Source organism: Canis aureus, chromosome 16 (genome assembly GCF_053574225.1).
Source record: "Canis aureus isolate CA01 chromosome 16, VMU_Caureus_v.1.0, whole genome shotgun sequence".
Taxonomy (NCBI): Eukaryota; Metazoa; Chordata; class Mammalia; order Carnivora; family Canidae; genus Canis; species Canis aureus.
In genome coordinates this window covers 51,534,175-51,552,323 of record NC_135626.1, presented here as the reverse complement: position 1 = coordinate 51,552,323, position 18,149 = coordinate 51,534,175, and the positions used below count along the sequence as shown (strand labels likewise).

Below are 18,149 nucleotides of genomic sequence, written 5' to 3'. Positions count from 1 at the left end.
GAGGTCTTCCGCCCGGAACCTCCCGCCGCCGCCCCCGGGGGCGAGACCCGCGCCCGCACCTCCCACCGCTTCCAGCCCCGGCAGTCCGGGGGGCGCTGAGCCTGCCTCCCCCGCGCCGCGCGGCCGGGGTGGGGGCAGGGAGGCGGCGTGGGGAGCGGGGGGCGGGGCCGTTGCTAGGGGAGGGGCGCGGGCGGGCGCGCACGGCGGCGGGCGGCGGAGGAGAGCGCTCGGCTCTCGCGCTGCAGCTCCCGCGCCGCCTGTTGCTCGTTGGTCCGGGCCCCGCTTCCCGCCCGGTGCCCAGGGGCAGGCGGCCCGAGGCGTGCCGGCGCGCGGGCGGCCTCCCGCCGCCCCCTGTCCCCGCGCGCCGCCGGGCCCCGGCGTCTCCGTGAGCGCGGGTGCCGGCCGGCCTCGCCGTGCGCCCCGGGCCGCGCGCGCCGAGGGACCCCGGGCGCCGACGCCGAGCGGCGATGAACGCGACCTTCCTGAACCACAGCGGCCTGGAGGCGGCCGGCGGCCTGGGCGGCGGCGGCGGCGGGGCCGCCCTGGGGAACCGCAGCCACGGGCTGGGCACGTGGCTGGGCTGCTGCCCGGGGGGCGCGCCGCTGGCCGCCAGCGACGGGGTCCCCGCGGGGCTGGCGCCCGACGAGCGCAGCCTGTGGGTGTCGCGCGTGGCGCAGATCGCTGTGCTCTGCGTGCTGTCGCTCACCGTGGTCTTCGGCGTGTTCTTTCTGGGCTGCAACCTGCTCATCAAGTCGGAGAGCATGATCAACTTTCTGGTGCAGGAGCGCCGGCCCTCCAAGGACGTTGGCGCCGCCATCCTGGGGCTGTACTGAGGCCCCCCGCCCCCGGCCGCCGGCAGACGACGAGGGAGACCCGGACCCTCGTGCCCGGCACGGGCTGTGCCGCCGCCGCCGCCGCCGCCGCCGCCGGGCCGGGCCGGCTGCGCCAGGGACTGCGACGGGCCTCGGGGCGCCCAGGACCGGGACAGCGCGGGACTCGAGGCGGCGGCGCGGGAAGGGACTTCCACACCCGGCTCGTCCTGTGCGCGCCTCGGCGGGGGCGGGGCGGGGGCGGGGGCCGAGGTCACGCGCGGGGAGTTCTGCGTGTCTGTAGAGGGCGCGATGCGGGACGAGTTGCGGGCAGAGGAAGTTGAGGACCCCGAGGCGCTGAGCTTGTCGGCCCGATTTTGCTTTTGAGAAGAAACCTCGTAATAAACCTGCAGCCGTCGGACCCCCGGCGGCTTCCCCCGGCGCCTCTGCGGGGTGTGTGTCTGTGTTGGGGTGTGCGTCGGCTGGGGCAGGTGTGGACAGGTGTGGGCGGCCCGTGTGTACCCCCTGGGCCGCGGGGCCGCCTGGCTGCGGAGCCGTGGGGGCCGGTCCGGGGCTCCCGAGACCCCACTCCGAGGAGGCCAAGGAGGCGGCAGCTTCGGAGGGGACGGGGCTGGCCTTGCAGGGTGGCCAAACCGCTGGTGAGATTATTTAAATCTTTGGGAAATTTTAATCTATTACGTGAGATTAAAAAAAAAAAGTCCCAGTGATTTAAGTGCAAAAGGGGAGAACAGTAAAATGAATCTATCGGGACCGTGAACAAAATGTAATGGTGGGGGGAGCTAATTCTAGTTAAATTACAGGGCCAAAAGTCTCATCTAAGGGCTTGTCTGGACCTCACCTTTATATAGAGTGTGGACTAGTAGCAGTAGGGCGCTGAAGATATGCCTTCGGTGCACAGGAAGTGGGGAATGCAAGTTTGGGAGGGGCTTTGTGGTGCAAAGACCCTGGGAATGTTTAAAATGCAGAAAATGGCCTCCAAATGCAGCTGAGTTCAGGGAATTTGGAGCCTCCCATTATGAGATGCCTTCCGCTGCCCAGAACCCCGCCATTTATCGCAGATGCAGAATAAACTTAAAGCAGTGTTAATGCCTAAGAACCAGGCACTACTGGCCCAGGGGAGTGGGTTGGCTCTACTGTCTGGTTTGGGGGCGGGGGGGCTGGAAACCGGGAGGGGGGCAGACAGGAGGAAAGAAAGCTGGGCTTTGTAGTCTATATATAGACCCCATAGTCCTACCCTGCCCCCTCTAGGCACCTTGGTACTTGGAAGATTAGGGGATGGGGAGGGGGCTTTAATGGATTTCTCCCTATCCTCTCTTTGGCCATGAGTGGAACTGAAGGTGAATGATAAGGAAGATGGCTGAAGCCTTTCTTGGCTTTGGGAAGGGAAGCGAAGAGAAGACTATCCCCTGTCTTCAGCACTAGTTCCACACCAGGAGAGGGGACAGTTTCTCAACAAAACCATAGATGATCTCTGACAATGAAGAATCCGGAATCTTCCTGGCTCCTGAGTCCTCCTGGGTGGTCAGAATCCTCATCCTTGGGACATGTTACCTTCCCACCCACCTCCCCATCTCAATCTCAAACCCAGGAGAATTCATCCAGTTTGACGGTCAGGCCAGTAAACTATTTGTGAAGTGTCCATGGGGCAAAATATTCTCTACAATGTGAAGCCCGGCGCCATCTGGGGAGAGCAGCCTTTAACGATTTGGACAGCCTGGGTATCCGGCCTCATGTAGTACAAGTGTCTGAGGCCTAGGCTGACCCAATGCCTTGAGCACAGAGCTCTGACAGCCACAGGGGTTCCCCTAAAACCAAAATGACTGGCAAGTGGAAGTTTTTGGAGGAACAGAGGTTCAGACACTTTCTGGCTGACAGAGACTCAACACTGTGAGAACTTTCCTCTAATGACACAGATCTGGTACTGTGACTGAGGCAAGAGGAGGGCATTCAAGAGTTAAGGTTCCTGAATTTGCTGAAAAAGGAAAGTCGTAATGGGGAAGCCTTATTCTCTCTGTAAGGGGGAAAAAAAAGGCTAGTGAAGACATATCCGTGTGCTAACATGCATATCCGTGCTCTCCATTCCATGTACTCCATTCCATAGTACACTTGCATGTGCAAATACACACGGGTGCATGTGCATGAGTGTATGCTCTCACATGCAGGCCCACTCAAAGACAGGCCCAAGCCTTGAGGACAACAGCAAGCTTGAGCGGGGTCCTGGGAAGGGGTGGAAGGCTAGATCAGTCAGGCTTCCTTCTTTCCAGGCCCTGATGTCCCCCAGTGTTTGCTGAGCTGTCTCATTTAAAGTGTGGGGGTGGGGCAGCCCCGGGGACTCAGCGGTTTAGCACCGCCTTCAGCCCAGGGCCTGATCCAGTCCCACATCGGGCTCCCTGTATTCAAGAGGAGCCTGCTTCTCCCTCTGCTTGTGTCTCTGCCTCTCTCTCTGTGTCTCTCATGAATAAATAAGTAAAATCTTAAAAAAAAAAAAAAAAAGTGTGGGGGTGGGGGAGAAACGCCCAGTTACATAAGAGCGCTGGAGGTCCGGTGCTGTTGGGGTGGGGGGCAGCGGGGAAAGGGCGGGGAAAGGTGAGGCTAGATCAGAATCCTGAGCCTGGATCTTGGAGGATGGAGGAGGGCCCTCCTTCTCCAAAGCCCTTTCCCCACCCCCACTCTTGGACAAGGAGAGCTCCTACAAGCCCTGCCCAGGATGCTGGGCCCAAATCTTCCCCAAATCACAAAAGATGACCTGGGATCCTGGTCTTTGAAATCTTAGCTGCCATGCTTCCTAGCTCTGTGACTCTGGAGAAGTAATTCAACCTCTCTGTGCCTAGGTTTCCTCATTTATAAAACGGGAAGCAACTGACCCGAGAGCTCCCAGGAAATGATGTGTGTAAAGTAGCCAACACAGTGCCTGACATGTAATAGATAATAAAGATGATTGTTGTGATTATTGCTATTTTGGTTTATTGCGTGAACTTTTGCCTCAGCCGGATGTGTTTGGTTCTCTGAAATGGGATCCCTGGACAGAAAAATAGTCATTCATATTTACAAAGCATTTTGTAGTCTCCAAAGCACTTTCATAGGCAGGACAAACATCATGTATCATGTTAATAATGTATTAGACAATGTGCCAAGGACTGAGCTCCCACCCTTGTAAGGAGGGTTTCGTTATTACTCCCATTTTACAGATGAAGAAACTAAGGCTCAAAGAGGTGGCCTGATGTCACAGAGCTAAGAATGGGCAGAGCTAGGATTCAACCCTGCCTGTGTGACCTCAGACTCAACTCTACGTGGGCCCGCTTGCTCTCCACACCAGGTTAGTGAGTAAGGACAGGCATTCTCCCGTGTGCATGCTTGGAGGAGACTTGCCCAGGTTCATTCATTCACGAAGTGTCTATCGCGAATCCGCTGTGGACCGGGTATTGTGCCAGGACTGGTGTGAGCAAGGGGATGGTGGAGCTAGAGTCCGGCTCCACCTGCAGCCCTTGAAGCCCCAGATACTCACATTACTTCTCAGGGGCTGGAGGGCTGGTTGCCCTGATATCAAGGACAAGGGATAGTCCTCCCTCTGCTTCCCTCCCTCTGAGTCAGGGATGCAGTCTCTGGGGTCAGGTGCCCTTACTAGGAAGACAGCCCCTGGAATGGAGGACAGTAGGGAGGGCTTCCAACACAACATCCACCCAATTTCCCACTTGTCCGTTGGAGTCCACTTCACACGGCCATGCTCAGCGGGCCCCTCGCCCTCAACTTCCCCAGACCCCAAGTCAGCCTTGAGCATTAGGGAGGTTTTAGAGGCAAAGAGTGAAGGGTGATGGTTGTGGGTACAAACAAAAATGGCCCACACAGAGCATTCCAGTCCGGGGAAAAGGTGTATGTGTGCATGAGCACAATCACGCATACACACACGCTTTATACAAAGGACTTTAGTAGGATTTCTGAATAGCATCTGTTGAGTGCAGCTCATGATTTTCTCTTGGTAGTCCAGGTCACAAGGGGTGTGTGGGATGTCCAGATCCCTAAGCCCCCGAGGCCAGGTAAGCATCTAGGCCTCTGAGATGGCAGTTGAGGGAGTATCCAGAAGCAGCACCTGCTTCCTCTTGCAGCCATATGCCTTTCCACTCAGGCATCTATAACTCCAGTCCATAGATAAGGAGAGTTTAATCCATGGGGAACACTCTAAAATTTTCAGGAGAAAAAAAAAAGAGGCCAACCAAGTCAGAAAACTAGCTCTTTTAAGATTGTCATCTGGCTTTCTGTGTGTCCTACTGTCTTAGAGGAGCCATCAGTGGGTACTGGCAGCCCTGGGAGGTACCCACACGTAACATGGAGCCATCCACACGTAGGCTGACCCAGGTGGGCAGGCCAGAGGACATCTCCTGACACAGACACACCTTCGGACACAAAAGGACTTGAATCGTTATTTGCATGTTTCCTTGTGCTGTATTCCACAAACCAGATTACAACAGTGCTAGACTATCTTTTTTTATATGGTTGCTCTGCTACTCACTTTAAGGACATTATCTAAATTCATCCCCATAACAATTCTTTTAGGCAAATATCAGCATTATCCCCACTTTACCTTTTACTGATGATGAATCTGAGGCCCAAAGAGGTTAGGTAGTGGGTTCAGGGTCACACTCGCATCTAAACTGTGGCACAGGTGACATGTAAACCTGGGTCTCAGGAGCATGCCAGCTGGTTCCAGTAGGCCCCGAGTGTGTCCTAGATAGCTCTCCTGATGCTGCTGCTGAGGACGTTGCTAAGCTGAGGGCAACTCTGCCTTCAAGATGCCGGTAACTCGATTATGGAACAACCAATCACACGGAGACTCAGTGGGGTCCTCCTCTGTGCCTCCACTATTGGGGGGCAGGTAGCCAGTACCAGCCAGTAGGGTGTGGGGTTCTGGTGGGTGCCTGCAGGCTAGTTGTGAACGTGGGTTTCTCGTGAGGCCTGTCTGCAGCAGAATGCTTGGACAGAAAGCCCAGGACAGGGGACCAGGACGCTGATGATGAAACAGCCAGCAGGGCAGAGGCCAGCCTCCATCACCGATGGTCATGTCACACAGACTGCTGGTTCCCTGCTGAGCTGGGCCTGGCTGACAGGTCTCTGCTCCAAAGGTGAAGGTCAGCAAGGGCTCCAGGGACCCTACCTATGACCCTTACCTTCTTCCTGGGGTTTCTTTCCTATTTCGGGTACTGTTCCCGTAGCAACACTGAGGGTGATTATGGTTAGGCTTCAAATAAAAAGCAGTTACCTGCCTTGAGGGGGCTTCCCTCCTCCCCATGTGAACTCTGCCCCCTGCCCACCACTCTAGGCCCAGGCCTCCCCAGAAGGGTGATTTTTCCTCAAAGCCAGGCCCTGGGCTCTGCCCCTCTCTCTGATTCCCAAAGCTTCATCCTCAGTGTGGGGAGGGAGAGGGAAGGAGGGCTGTACCATCACCCCATCCTGCTGAATCCGGCCAATCTCCCTGCTTTGCTGTGTGTGGGCCTCACAGAGGGGAACATGAGAGTGGTGCTCTGGCTGGGATCAAGGAGGCAAATGGAATCAACTTGGGGTCTTGAGTCCTTTCCAGGAGGGCAGCCAGACTGGCCTCTCATGGGGATGGGGAACTTTGGGCCATAAGAAGCCTCTGGAGACCTGGGAAGGGAGAGGAAGAGGAAAGACTTAGGGCAGGAAGAGGGACCCAGAGCAGTGGAGGCCTGGAGGGAGGCCCAGCCACGGAGGCTTCCACCATGGCCCAGCTCCCTGCTGCAAGAGAGGCGCAGTCCTGAGGTACCGGAGCAGGTCTGGGGTAGCCACACAAGGGCCAGGCATCAGTAGCAATGATTTCAGCGCAAGGCCTCCCCTTGGACCCATGATTTCCAAACTTGGCGGCTCATGAGAATTACCTGGCTGAGCTTTAAAAGTCCTGCCATCCACGTTGCACCCCAGACCAATTACAGCAGAATCTCTGTGGGTGGAAGCAGGCTTCAGAATTAGAAGACCCTTCCCTGTTCAGTACTGTCAGGTGGTGCTGATCACTAGAGAGATGCCTCTGGCATTTCAGGCTTATGTAGTGCCGGCTTGCCACCTGTGTCCTCAAGACCCTTGTGACCATCTGTGTAGGGGCACCGGTGTCTGGGAAGAGGAGAAGGGAATAGAATGAGTTCAGACTTTACAGAAGCAGCTGCGTGTGCAGCAGCAAGTCAATTAAGTGCTCTGAGCCACAGTCTACTCATCTGACGAATGGGGATCATAAAGCCCGATTCCTGTGTTAGTTGAGAAGACTCCATGTGATAATGATGGCTGAGCTTGGCACAGGGCTCTGCCCACAGTAGGTGTTGGATAACTGGTTGTGGTGTCATGATGATGCCAGTTGACCTTGTAGAGTCTGCTTTAAACCTCTGCACCAGCCCCTTTCCCGGCACTTCTCTCTCTGCTCTGATGATCCAGCCCTGCCACGGAGCCAGGATAGTTTAAGGCAACTATACAAAGACTCGGAGTCTCATTGAATTTCAATCTTGGGGGCAGGGGGACTGAGAACACCCAGACTCAGACCCCGGGGCTTTATCTCAACCAGCTTTTATTAAGAGAGCTAGCAGATTAGCTATAGGAATGATTAACTTTGGGAAACAGAGAAAAACATGTTAACTTCAAAGGGTAAAAGAATTGTCCTGCACAATACTTTGCAATCACGCCACATGACGTGTAAGGAGGCCATTAACTCAAGGAGGGGGAGCGGAGGAGCTGTATCTGGAGAACAATGTGGTCGAGAGTCAGTGTGCCGGCTCAGGACCTCACGTATCCCCAGTGTGCTGGGGGTAACACGATTCAGTTCTCAGATAAGCTCGGCAGCTGATTACCCCCACAGCCCCCAAGCTCCACTCTGAAAATACTGCAGAGTTCACACTCCATGCCTTGGCTTCTGCTGCTCTGCTTCCCTCAAATGCTTTTTCTCCTCCTCCTTTGTCTCTTGATAACTACTCATTCTCCAAGGTCAAGCTCAAGTGCAATCTCATCCATGAAACAGAATTGCAATCACTTCTAACCCATAGCTTTGTACTTCTACACAACAACACCTAATGTTTATTAAGCCCTCATATGTGTTAGGCTCTATTCATATATTAACTCTCCTAAGAGGTGGCTTCTACTAACATCCTTATTTTACTCTTGGGGAAACTGAGGTCCAGCCAGGTTAAGAAACTCATCTGAGGTTGTACAGCAAGTAAGTAGAGCTGGGATCCAAACCTAGGTGGACTGGTTTCTGAGCTCACACTCTGAACTATCAGGCACACTGCCAAGGTGCATGGCACGTGCCTTGCTCTGCCTCAAGTTATGGTTCCTGTCGTTGGTGTCTCTCTCCTTCACTGTGTTTGTCCCTGAGGACCAGAACTATCTTCCCTGTGTGTGTACTTTCTACAGCACCCAGCCCGATGCTTTATTCAGCTTAGAAATATCACAAACCTTTGTTAAGGACACAACCCCTTTTTCAAAGGGGCCCTACTCATCATAGGGACCAAAAATATGTAATCAAATCAAACATGAGGAGGAGGGTATTCACTTCAGTAAGATGCAAATAAGATTTCGTGGGAATGAGTCCCTCTTTAGGTGCTAATAAGCATACTTGCCATTTAGAGAAGATCTTGCACAAGCCAGGAATGGTGTGAAGCATTTTTCCTATTTTATCTCATAATCCTTTCTGATTTTTCTATAACTCATCTCTAATCATCCCTGCAAGGCAAATATTGTTGTCATCTTTGCTCAAGAAGGCAAGGCTCAAATTGCTTAGGTCACTCATCTAAGATCACAGCAAATCACTGGTAGAATCAGAGTTCAAATTCAAGTCTATCTGAATTCAAAAGATATTTGGAGGGTAAATACCTGGTACATTTCATAATTTTAATTGAGATTTTGAAATGAAACCATGCCTTGATTTTTTTTTTCTGTTTCATTGTTTGGGATGTGGGAGGAATATTTTTGTGAGCATTTCTCACTTTTCTCTGTTGCAGATGTGACAGTGACTCCTCCATCATGAAATGTACTACTACTGGTGGTGAAGATGCGGAGGGTGAGAGAAACAACCTGGCACCATCACTAGACAGACTATGAGGTGACAGAGAAAGAGAGGGTTAGGTTAGGATGGTAGAAAAAATACTCCAGCCAGCTGTGCATCAGTGTAAAACATCAGGACTGATGGTAAAGAAGGTCCATGGCATTGCTGGGAAATAGGAAGGGTGCCCTCAGTAGACTAGAAGTGATGAAGATTTCCTACAAAATAGATGGCAGTTAGGTCGTGCCGAAAAGGGTGCCCACCGCCCACAGGTCAGGCATACAAAGTCACAGAAAGTAGGAACAGTGCCAAGGGTGCCCCCAACTCGGGTGCAAGGAAGCAGAAGACGGCATTCAGGCATTCTGCAGAGAGTTGAGGTCAGAAGGATCAGCCTCCTCCCAGTCCCACCACTCCTTGCCATCAGGGGCAACTCCAAGGTTTTGTCATGGAAGGGACATTGGAGGGGGTGGGGGCTATGGAAGAAGAGAAATTATTTATGCCCCGTGGTGAGCGGAGGATGCACTGATCTATAAAGATCAGGAAAGCCTTGCCGTGGCAGTAAGAAGGCCAAACGGCCCCAAAGACTGCTCTGGGTCCTTGATGCCATGGACCCTGTCCACCCTGGAACCTGCCCTGTTTTGTTTTGTTTTTTTAAGATTTTATTTATTTATTCATGAGAGACACACAGAGAGAGAGGCAGAGACATAGCAGAGGGAGAAGCAGGCTCCCTGCAGGGAGCCAGTGTGGCACTCCATCCTGGGACTCTGGGATCAGGCCCTGAGCCAAAGGCAGACGCTCAGCTGCTGAGCCACCCAGGAGTCCCAAGGAACCTACATTGTTATGTTCTCAACTGCAGACTTGGATAATGAGATACTCTGCTTCTAAAAATGTGATTGTATATTAATTTTGCTGCAATATACATATGTGCAGCCGCATGTGTACTTATCAGGCGGGTGAAAAACCCCAATGAATTGCCATGGAGATGACACCTGGGATGAGGTTGCCATGGTAACTAAATTATTTCTAAAAGGCCAAACCACTTTGGAGAAGTAGGAAGCTCCTGTCAAGAACTTAAAGTTAGGGGGCAAATCACAGACCTTCCCATCAGGGCCGGGTGCTCTTTCAGTTTCTTTTTCTCCTCTCTTTCCCCCCCCCCCTTTTCTTTCTTTGCCATCACCAAAGGCAAGAGATTTAGATTTTGGAGACCTTGGTTCAAGCACTGGCTGCATCATAAGTCATGGGGACCAGGTATCTGTGGGCTCAGAGGAGGCATGAGGAGATGGACTATTGGGCTTCCTCCCTAGTGCTGAACTCACTTGCCATGTGACCTTAGACCAGTCATTTATCCGTTCCTGGGTTTCCTCCCGTACCAAGTGGGGGTGGTGGTGGCCTGCCTCATCTCTAAAATCATTCCCATATTTTTCCCTTTTTCTCCCCTGACCCTGCCTTGCAGGGCCAAAAGCCTCCTGAGTAATAGGCCCGCTGAGCTGTCTGTGGTGCTGAACATCCGGCTGCTGAGGTCCTGGACCGTGTCCCGTTCCCAAAAAGACCTGGCTGTTCTCAGCACTGTCACACACTTTTAGACTCAGGTCATCCCCATCAGGAGTCTAGGTCCTGCTTGCAGCCGGAGAGGAGACTCCAAAGGGTCTTGGGGTTCAGACAGCACTGGAGAAGGAATCTAGAGAAGTGGTCCTAGCCTGACTCTGACACAGCTCTCAGTATGATTTTGATGAAGCCACACCTCCCCTGTGGACCTTTGTTTTCTCATCTGTGAACCTGAGGCGGGGACTAAGATGATCTCTAACACCTGATGTGTCCCGGAAGCCTGCCTGGGCTATGTGGGAGAGGAGGGCCTGTAAACATGCAGCCACTCCCCACCTGTCCCACAGCTCAGGCTTCTCTACTGGTGACTAAAGGTGAGGAACAAAGCACATTCACTGGTCAGGAACATGTGTTCTTTTGTCTGGAAGAAAAAACAGACCGTGGGCAGATGCAGCATTTACATTTTCTCAAATGACAACTGAACGCTGAGGATGATTAGTGCTTTTTATGAAATGTGTCAAAATCATAATAAAATCTCCAATTTATACCATCCGCCTACTTATTGATCATCTTTCCAGCACCCTCTTCACTCCTCAGTAGTCCAGGATGAAAAAGACAATGAGGGGTAAGCTTAAAAGGAGCTCACCACCCTAGGGGAGATGCAAACACTGTGATTCACTCCCAAATGGCTTGTGTTTTTCAGCCTTCGACTTCCCCACGTGGCCACATAATGCGATGGTTGGGAGTGTGGAGTCCATAGCAAGAAGGGCCCTTGATTCAAGCGCTGCTCATGCTCCTGCTTAGTTGTAAGACATTCCTTCCGAGCCTCCGTTCTCCATTTGTAAAATGGGGGAGGTTAATGGTACATATCTCTAAGTATTTATTGAAAGGGTTAAATAATGTTATTTATGAAAATGTTTAGCAAACAGTGTCTGGCATGCCTCAGTAGTGATTGTTTTGGATATCTATAGCTGTATAACAAACTACCTTCAAAACTTTATGCTTTGAAACTATTTTTTAAAAAGATTTTATGTATTTATTTGAGAGAGAGAGAGAGAGAACAATCTGGGGGGAGGGGCAGAGGGAGAGGGAGGAGCCGGCTCCCCACTGAGCAGGGAGGATCATGACCTGAGCCTAAGGCATACGCCTAACGACAACAGAGCCACCCAGCCACCTTGGAATAGCTTTATTATCTCTCCTGGTCCTGTGGGTTGACTGGGCGACTATAGGCCAGCTGGACAGATCTGTGAGCAGGAACTGCAGCCACCTGGAGGTTGTCTGGTGTCCTGGCAAGGACAGCTGGAAGGCAGTGTTCAGCCGGGGAGGACTGGACCTCTCTTTCCCTCATTTTCAGGGCATCTCCTTCTCTACCTTGTTTCTTTCTTTCTCTCTTTCTCTCTCTCTTTCTTTCTTTTCTTTCTTTCTTTCTTTCTTTCTTTCTTTCTTTCTTTCTTTCTCTCTCTCTCTCTCTCTCTCTCTCTCTCTCTCTTTCTTTCTTTCAAGATTTTATTTATTTATTCATGAGACATAGAGACACAGGAAGAGAGAGAAGCAGGCTCCACGCAGGGAGCCCAATGCAGGACTTGATCCCAGGACCCCAGAATCACGACCTGAACCGAAGGCAGGGGCTCAACCCCTGAGTCACCCAGGCGTCCCATCTACCTGGTTTCTATAGCAGGATAGCTGTACTTACGACACGGCAGGTTTGGTCCCCAGAGTGCAGAGAAGCACAGGTGCCAGGCTTTCCTAAGGCTTTGGCTCAGAATTGGCATATTCTTCTCTCTGCCACATCCTATTTATTAAAATGAGTCATAGAGTCAGTCCAGATGCATTGTGGGAGGAGAGACTACATAAGGCCATGAATACTGGGAGGCATGGTTCATTGGCAGGTGTCTTTGGAAACCAACTGCTACATTGATCAGTACGTGATTTTTATAATTGGAATTCTAAGTATGCTTCCCACCCTTGTCTCTTTTTCAGAAATATGTCTTGCTGGGTTTGCACAGAGTTACTGAAAAGTATTTGTTGACCATATAGAGTAATGTAGAGTCATGTGGACACCACCCAAGCTATAGTTCCCTGGGATGGGTGTCACGTTTGTTTCTCCCATATCGCCCCACAGGCCTAGGACAGGGCTTTGCATACAGCAGGTATTAAATAAAAGCCACACATTTTGTTGGATATTAATATTTCTATACCAGCTTTATTTTGGTTAAGATTTTCCTTGTGTAATTTTTCTTTAACCTTTTCTTTGCAAGTTTTCCCTGTCAATAAATGTTAGGCACATAACACATAACCAGATTTTTAAAATATAATCTTTTTCCTGGTGTGTTTCGTCTATTTTCATTTATTGTGATAACTAATATAGTTGGATTTCCTCTTACCACCTTATTTGATGTTTTGTTTTCACCACTTTTTAAATTGCTTCTTTCAGAAAAAAAAAAAAAAGTAAATAAATAAATAAATTGCTTCTCCCCCCCCTTCCTATCTTCTACTGATTCAGAAGTTATGCATTTTATTTCTGTTCTTCTTAAGTGATTACCTTCAGTTTTTTTTTCTACCTTCAGTTTTTAACAGCTTTCTTGACCAAACAATCTGAAATTAATCAGTATCTCAGCCTTCATTCTTGACAAAGACTTCAATCTACCAAGTTTTGTTTAGGATTTTCTTTCCACCTTAAACAAACAAAAAAGCCTCTCTCCAAAGTAGTCGTTATAAAATGTATTTTTATCTTTAAATGTACATGCAAAACGATTCACTTTTCTTTCTTTTTCTTTCCTCTTTTTTTTTTTTTTTTTTTTTTTTGTATATGGAACTAAAGAATCTTGACAAAGGCTTAGGGTTGTGTAACCACCAACATAATCAAGATACGATTCTACCAAACAAATTCTTCATACTGCCACTTTGGAGTCAAACCCCCCTTCCTTCCCTCAGCCCTTGACAAGCACTGAGTTGTTCTTTGTCCGTATGGTTTTTCTTCTCAAGGATGTCAAATAAATGGAATCATAGGCTATGCAGCCTTTTCAGTCTGGCTTCTTCCACTTAGCCCGATACATCCATGTTGCTACAAGCGTCCATAGTTCATTCATTTTTATTGCTGTGCAGTAGTCCATCATATGGATGCATCATGGGGTTCTTTTTTAAGTCAAATTTTTATTTTTATCTATTTTCAGTTGAGGGACATTCGGGCTGAATCAGTTTTTGGTGATTATGAATAAAGCCAACATAAATATTCATGTACAGTTTTGATGTGTATGTGTGAACAAAGGTTTTCATTTCTCTTCAGAAAATACCTAGGAGGAGCATCGCTGAATCATACAGAGAGTATATGCTTAACTCTCTAAAAACCTGCCAAACTGTTTTCCACAGAGGCTTTTACAGTTTACATTCCCATCAGCAATGTATGAGTGTTCTAGTTGCTCAGCACTTGGTTTTGTCAGTTGTGTGTGTGTGTGTGTGTGTGTCTATTTCATTTGTGTGGTGCCTTTCTATGTGTGTAACAGAATCTTCTTGTGTGTTAAATTTGTGTTTTCTAACGAATGATGATGTTGAACATCTTTTCAGGTGCTTATTTACCATCTGTGCATCTTCTTTGGTGAAGTGTCTTTAGCTCATTTTTAAAGTGGGGTTGCTTTCTCATTGTGGAGTTTTGAGAGTTCATTATTCATTTCTGTTACACTCCTTTGGCAGATTTGAGATTGGCAAATATTTTTTTCCCAATCCACGGTTTGTCTTTCCATTCTCTGAACATGGTTTCTCACAGAGTTCCACACCTCCTCCATCCACTGCCTTTTTTCCTCCTACTACTGTGTCTGCAGTACCTAGCAAGTGTCTGCATAGTAGGTACCCTCAAATGTCTGTTGAATGAATGAAGTAATGAATGAATGGAAGACCGAGCTTTCTGGTCCCTGAGGAGGTGGCTGCATATTGAACCCCTCAAGACTACTACCTCCTTGCTATGGTTTCTGTTCTTCAAGTGACCTTCCAATTTCTATATTGGCTTCCTGGGTCTCCAGACTCCCAGAAATGCATCCCCAGAATAGTGAGCATGAGTAGCCTAGTGACTGAACAGGTAGCCTTCATCCCTCCCATCCTGAGTTTAGTAAGCAGCATTCTAGTGGCTCATCATTTTTTTAAATGCTATTTATTTATTTATTTATTTAACAAAGAGAGACAGCGAGCCAGAAAGCACAAGCAGGGAAAATGGCAAAGGGAGAAACAGACTCCCACTGAGCAGGGAACCAAACACAGGGCTCAATCCCAGGACCAGGATCATGACATGAGCCAAAGGCAGATGCCTAACTGATTGAGCTACCCAGGCATCCCTCTAGTGGCTTATCACTGAATTTGGTTAGTCCTGAGACTAACTTCTTTTGAGTGTCCTGGTCTGGCTGAGCTTCTGGACTTTTCTGAAGCCTGGACCATGGCGATCACTCTGAATTCCAGCCTGGGAGGCCCTGCCTGAGGACACAGCCAACATTTCTCCTATGGCTTCTCTCTTGTATATCTCTTCCCTGCTCAGTTGAGAAGTGAGAAGAATGGCTCTTGAGGACCTCCAGGGATGGGAGAGGACTTTCCATCATTAGGGAGAGTAAAAGAGAAGGGAAAAATTTGGGGGTGGAGAGTAGGATGGCACAGAAGAGAGCCTGGAACAGGAAAAGTGCTCAAGAAATGCTCTAGCTTAATCCCTTCTCCCCGTAACTCAGTGGAAGGGGGCTGCCATCCATGGGAGGTGGTGACAAAGTTTTACTTCCAAATGCCATGAGACCCAACAGAGCCTTTTTCTTTGTTCTAAAGATAGTCAAATTGCCGCTTTTCTTAGTTCCCAAAGGAAAGATAAAAAACATCTCCTTTCTTCAGAGTTTTTAATGCAGCCTGAGCTCCAGAGATTGAAAAATAGCCAAGGTCTGGAGCACTATCCAACAAAGAGAAAGAAAGGTAGAAGGGGGGTGGGGCTGGGGGTGGTGGATTTAGGTTTTTCTAAAAAGAAAGCAGTATACTTTTCCCCTTGATCCAAACATCTGCTTTAAAAAATTAAAATTGGAAAAAAATTGAAACGTTAGAAATTGGAGCTTGCATGCTTTGCTACCTGCCTCTGAGTTCACTTGATCAGTCAGTCTCTCCATCTGTCTGCTGGTAGGAAGCAGCTGATGCTTCTGCTAAGCCTCACTCTACCTTCACCTTCACATTTTCTGGTGCCCCTCTCTGGCTGCACTCTACGTTCCTCCTTGCCTTCTTGACACTGACTCACTTGTCTTAGGACACATCTCTGCCTGAGGAGGGAGCCTTGGGTGTAGTGCATTTTGTCAGGTTACCCTGCATGACCCTATAGACATCTCTTATCTCTGGGCTGGACTTGACTTCAGTGAAGCATTTCCCATCTCCCACTACTCACTCGGCCTTGTAATAGCTCTTCAAGGCAGGCTGTGCATTTCGCTGTGGGGGAAGCCAAGGAGTCAGGGGGCAGAGTGGCTAAAGCTCAGTTCTCCCAACCCATGTCATGTGTGAGATTTTTAAGGATTGGACTCAGGATTCAGGCAAATTCAATCTCCCCCAGAGCCTCTGACTTCCTAGGAAGTTGGGTCCATCCGTCATCTCCATCCCAAGATGTCTGGAGGCAGGGAGAACTTCCTTCCACCAGAAGTTGGTGGGGGGAAGGGCAATGCCCTTATGACCCAGTCCTTACCCCACCAGCTAGCACATCCTTCTGGAGGGTTTCATAGCCAGACCTCAGACTAGCTCAACTTGAAGGCCCCTTCCAGCTTCTACTCCCGATGGTTCTTGGCTTAGTCAGTCTCTGAGACGCCTTGGTTCCTGCCGTCAGCACTTCCTTCAGCTTAAGAATAAAAGGAAGCCATCCTCTGAGTCCCCACGCATGTCTCCCACCCCCAGAGTCTTCTTTGCTAGCTCCTGCTCTTGCAACTGTCAGGAGTGGATTTTTGGGTAATTGTTGCCATGGAGACTCTGCCTTGAGTTATTGTGCAAATGTGTCCCATCTTCCTCCTTATTTGGTGTGTGATATGGAGGCTTGCAAAATGGTGAGGCTGAAGGCTCTTTACCTCTCTCCCTTGCCCTCCAAGTTGGTTCACCTGGGCCAAAGCTTCTTGGCAGCCTGCTTCCCATTTCTCTCTTCCCTGAGGCTTCCTGGCCAGTCACTGCTAATGGAAAGAAAGTCCTGACAGCTGAGGACAAGGAGACCTGCACTCTGTGGGTTGAATGGGGTGGCCCAGATCCAGTGACATTTGGTGGCAACTGATCTCCAAAGCAGCAGCCCAGATTCCTGGGGCCTCTGGTGCCTGGATGGGGAACAGAGCCAGAGCTCCTAGCACCTTCCTCCAAGAGAGAGAGCCTGTCTGTCTACAAGTTGAAGAGTTGCTCACACAGACCTCAACTCCATCCAGTTTCCATAATTGTCACCATGCACACTGATCCGCGGTGCAGAACCCTGGCTTCACGCCTCGCCTCCATTTCCCCTGAGCGTTCATCCTCCCACATGGAGATGATGGGATCATTAGCACTATTTTTAGCATGTCTCTTTCCTATCCAAGATCTGCCCTTGTCTCCCCATTGCTTTTTCTACCAAATACAGACTCCACTTGCATTCAAGGGCTTCTGTCAAATCCCTCCTCTCCCACCAAACCAACCAGTCCTTAATGTCCTCTCTGCCCTACTCCTTCTCATCTTTGCTCTCTGCTCTCCATAGTTCCTTGCAAGTCGGCTTTCCAATGCAGCCTCACTCACGTCACTCACAATTGCCTTTCCTCAGGTTATCTGTCCTTCCAGAATCAGTGACTTTCCCTGACTCTTTTGGGAATGCATCGCCTTTAAGACCCCATCTACGGTAGCATCCTTCCTCTACATCTGCTCATTGTATAGCTTGTAGGGGCACCTGGGTGTTTCAGTCAGCTAAGCATCTGCCTTCTGCTCAGGTCATGATCTCAGGGGCCTGGGATCAAGCCCTGTGTTGGCAGGGGGTGGGGGGCGGTCCCTGCTCATTGGGGAGTCTGCTTCTCCCTCTCCTTCTGCCCCTCCCCTTTGTGCTGTCTCTCACACCCTCAAATAAATAAATAAATAAATACAATCTTTCAAAAAAAGGCTTCAGTGTAGGGATGGGGGCAAGGGGATACAATGACACTGCAACATGTTGAATAGAGCAGGACGGTGGCATCCTGTCTCTCTGGTACTATCGGCTAGGCAGGTTACTCCAAGGCTGCCATCCAACGGGAGCCATGAGACAGTATACACACGCCCCCTCAGTGTCTACTCAGATTTGACAAGCTTCCCAATAAAGGATTCATCATTATACAACAGTAGCGAAACAAGGAAAATAGGAAAGCTTATAATGCAGAATTCTGGCCTTATGTGGGGACAAGATTTCTGTTTATGTTGCTGCACAGGAGGAGACAGGACCCGAATTAGAATATTGTACGAGTTGCTGAATAACATAACTGGTCTGGGACTAATCTTAGGGGCTGTTATCAGTTTTTCCCTGCAGGGTAAGATGGACCCTCGTGCTAACTGCTCTTCCCCCTCCTCCCTCCACTATCCATCTCTACAGGGTTGGAGTCCAGAACGTATTTTCTTGTCTTGCTGATGAGTTTGCAAGGGGCATGAAGATGATCCTTGATTGTGCAGGTCCTGTTCTGATGTGAGGAGAGGTAGCATCTGGCCCCTCAATCTAACAGAGAAGTTAGAGCCTCTGGCCCCAGAATGTGCCTAGTATGATGGTGGAGACACAGCCCCTGTTC

The 18,149-nt window shown here is 49.9% G+C and overlaps 1 protein-coding gene across 1 annotated transcript; it reads left to right on the top strand.

The window, feature by feature from the left end:
* The first annotated feature begins 214 nt into the window (after window positions 1–214).
* On the top strand, window positions 215–1,251 carry RPRML (reprimo like). The gene has a single exon (XM_077854041.1). The coding sequence runs from the start codon at window positions 468–470 to the stop codon at window positions 831–833; it is 366 nt and encodes a 121-aa protein (XP_077710167.1). The 5' UTR covers window positions 215–467; the 3' UTR covers window positions 834–1,251.
* The last annotated feature ends 16,898 nt before the right edge of the window (window positions 1,252–18,149 follow it).

Bases quoted from the DNA above. Each gene is read 5' to 3' on its own strand.
- RPRML (XM_077854041.1), top strand. From the start codon at position 468: ATGAACGCGACCTTCCTGAACCACAGCGGCCTGGAGGCGGCCGGCGGC.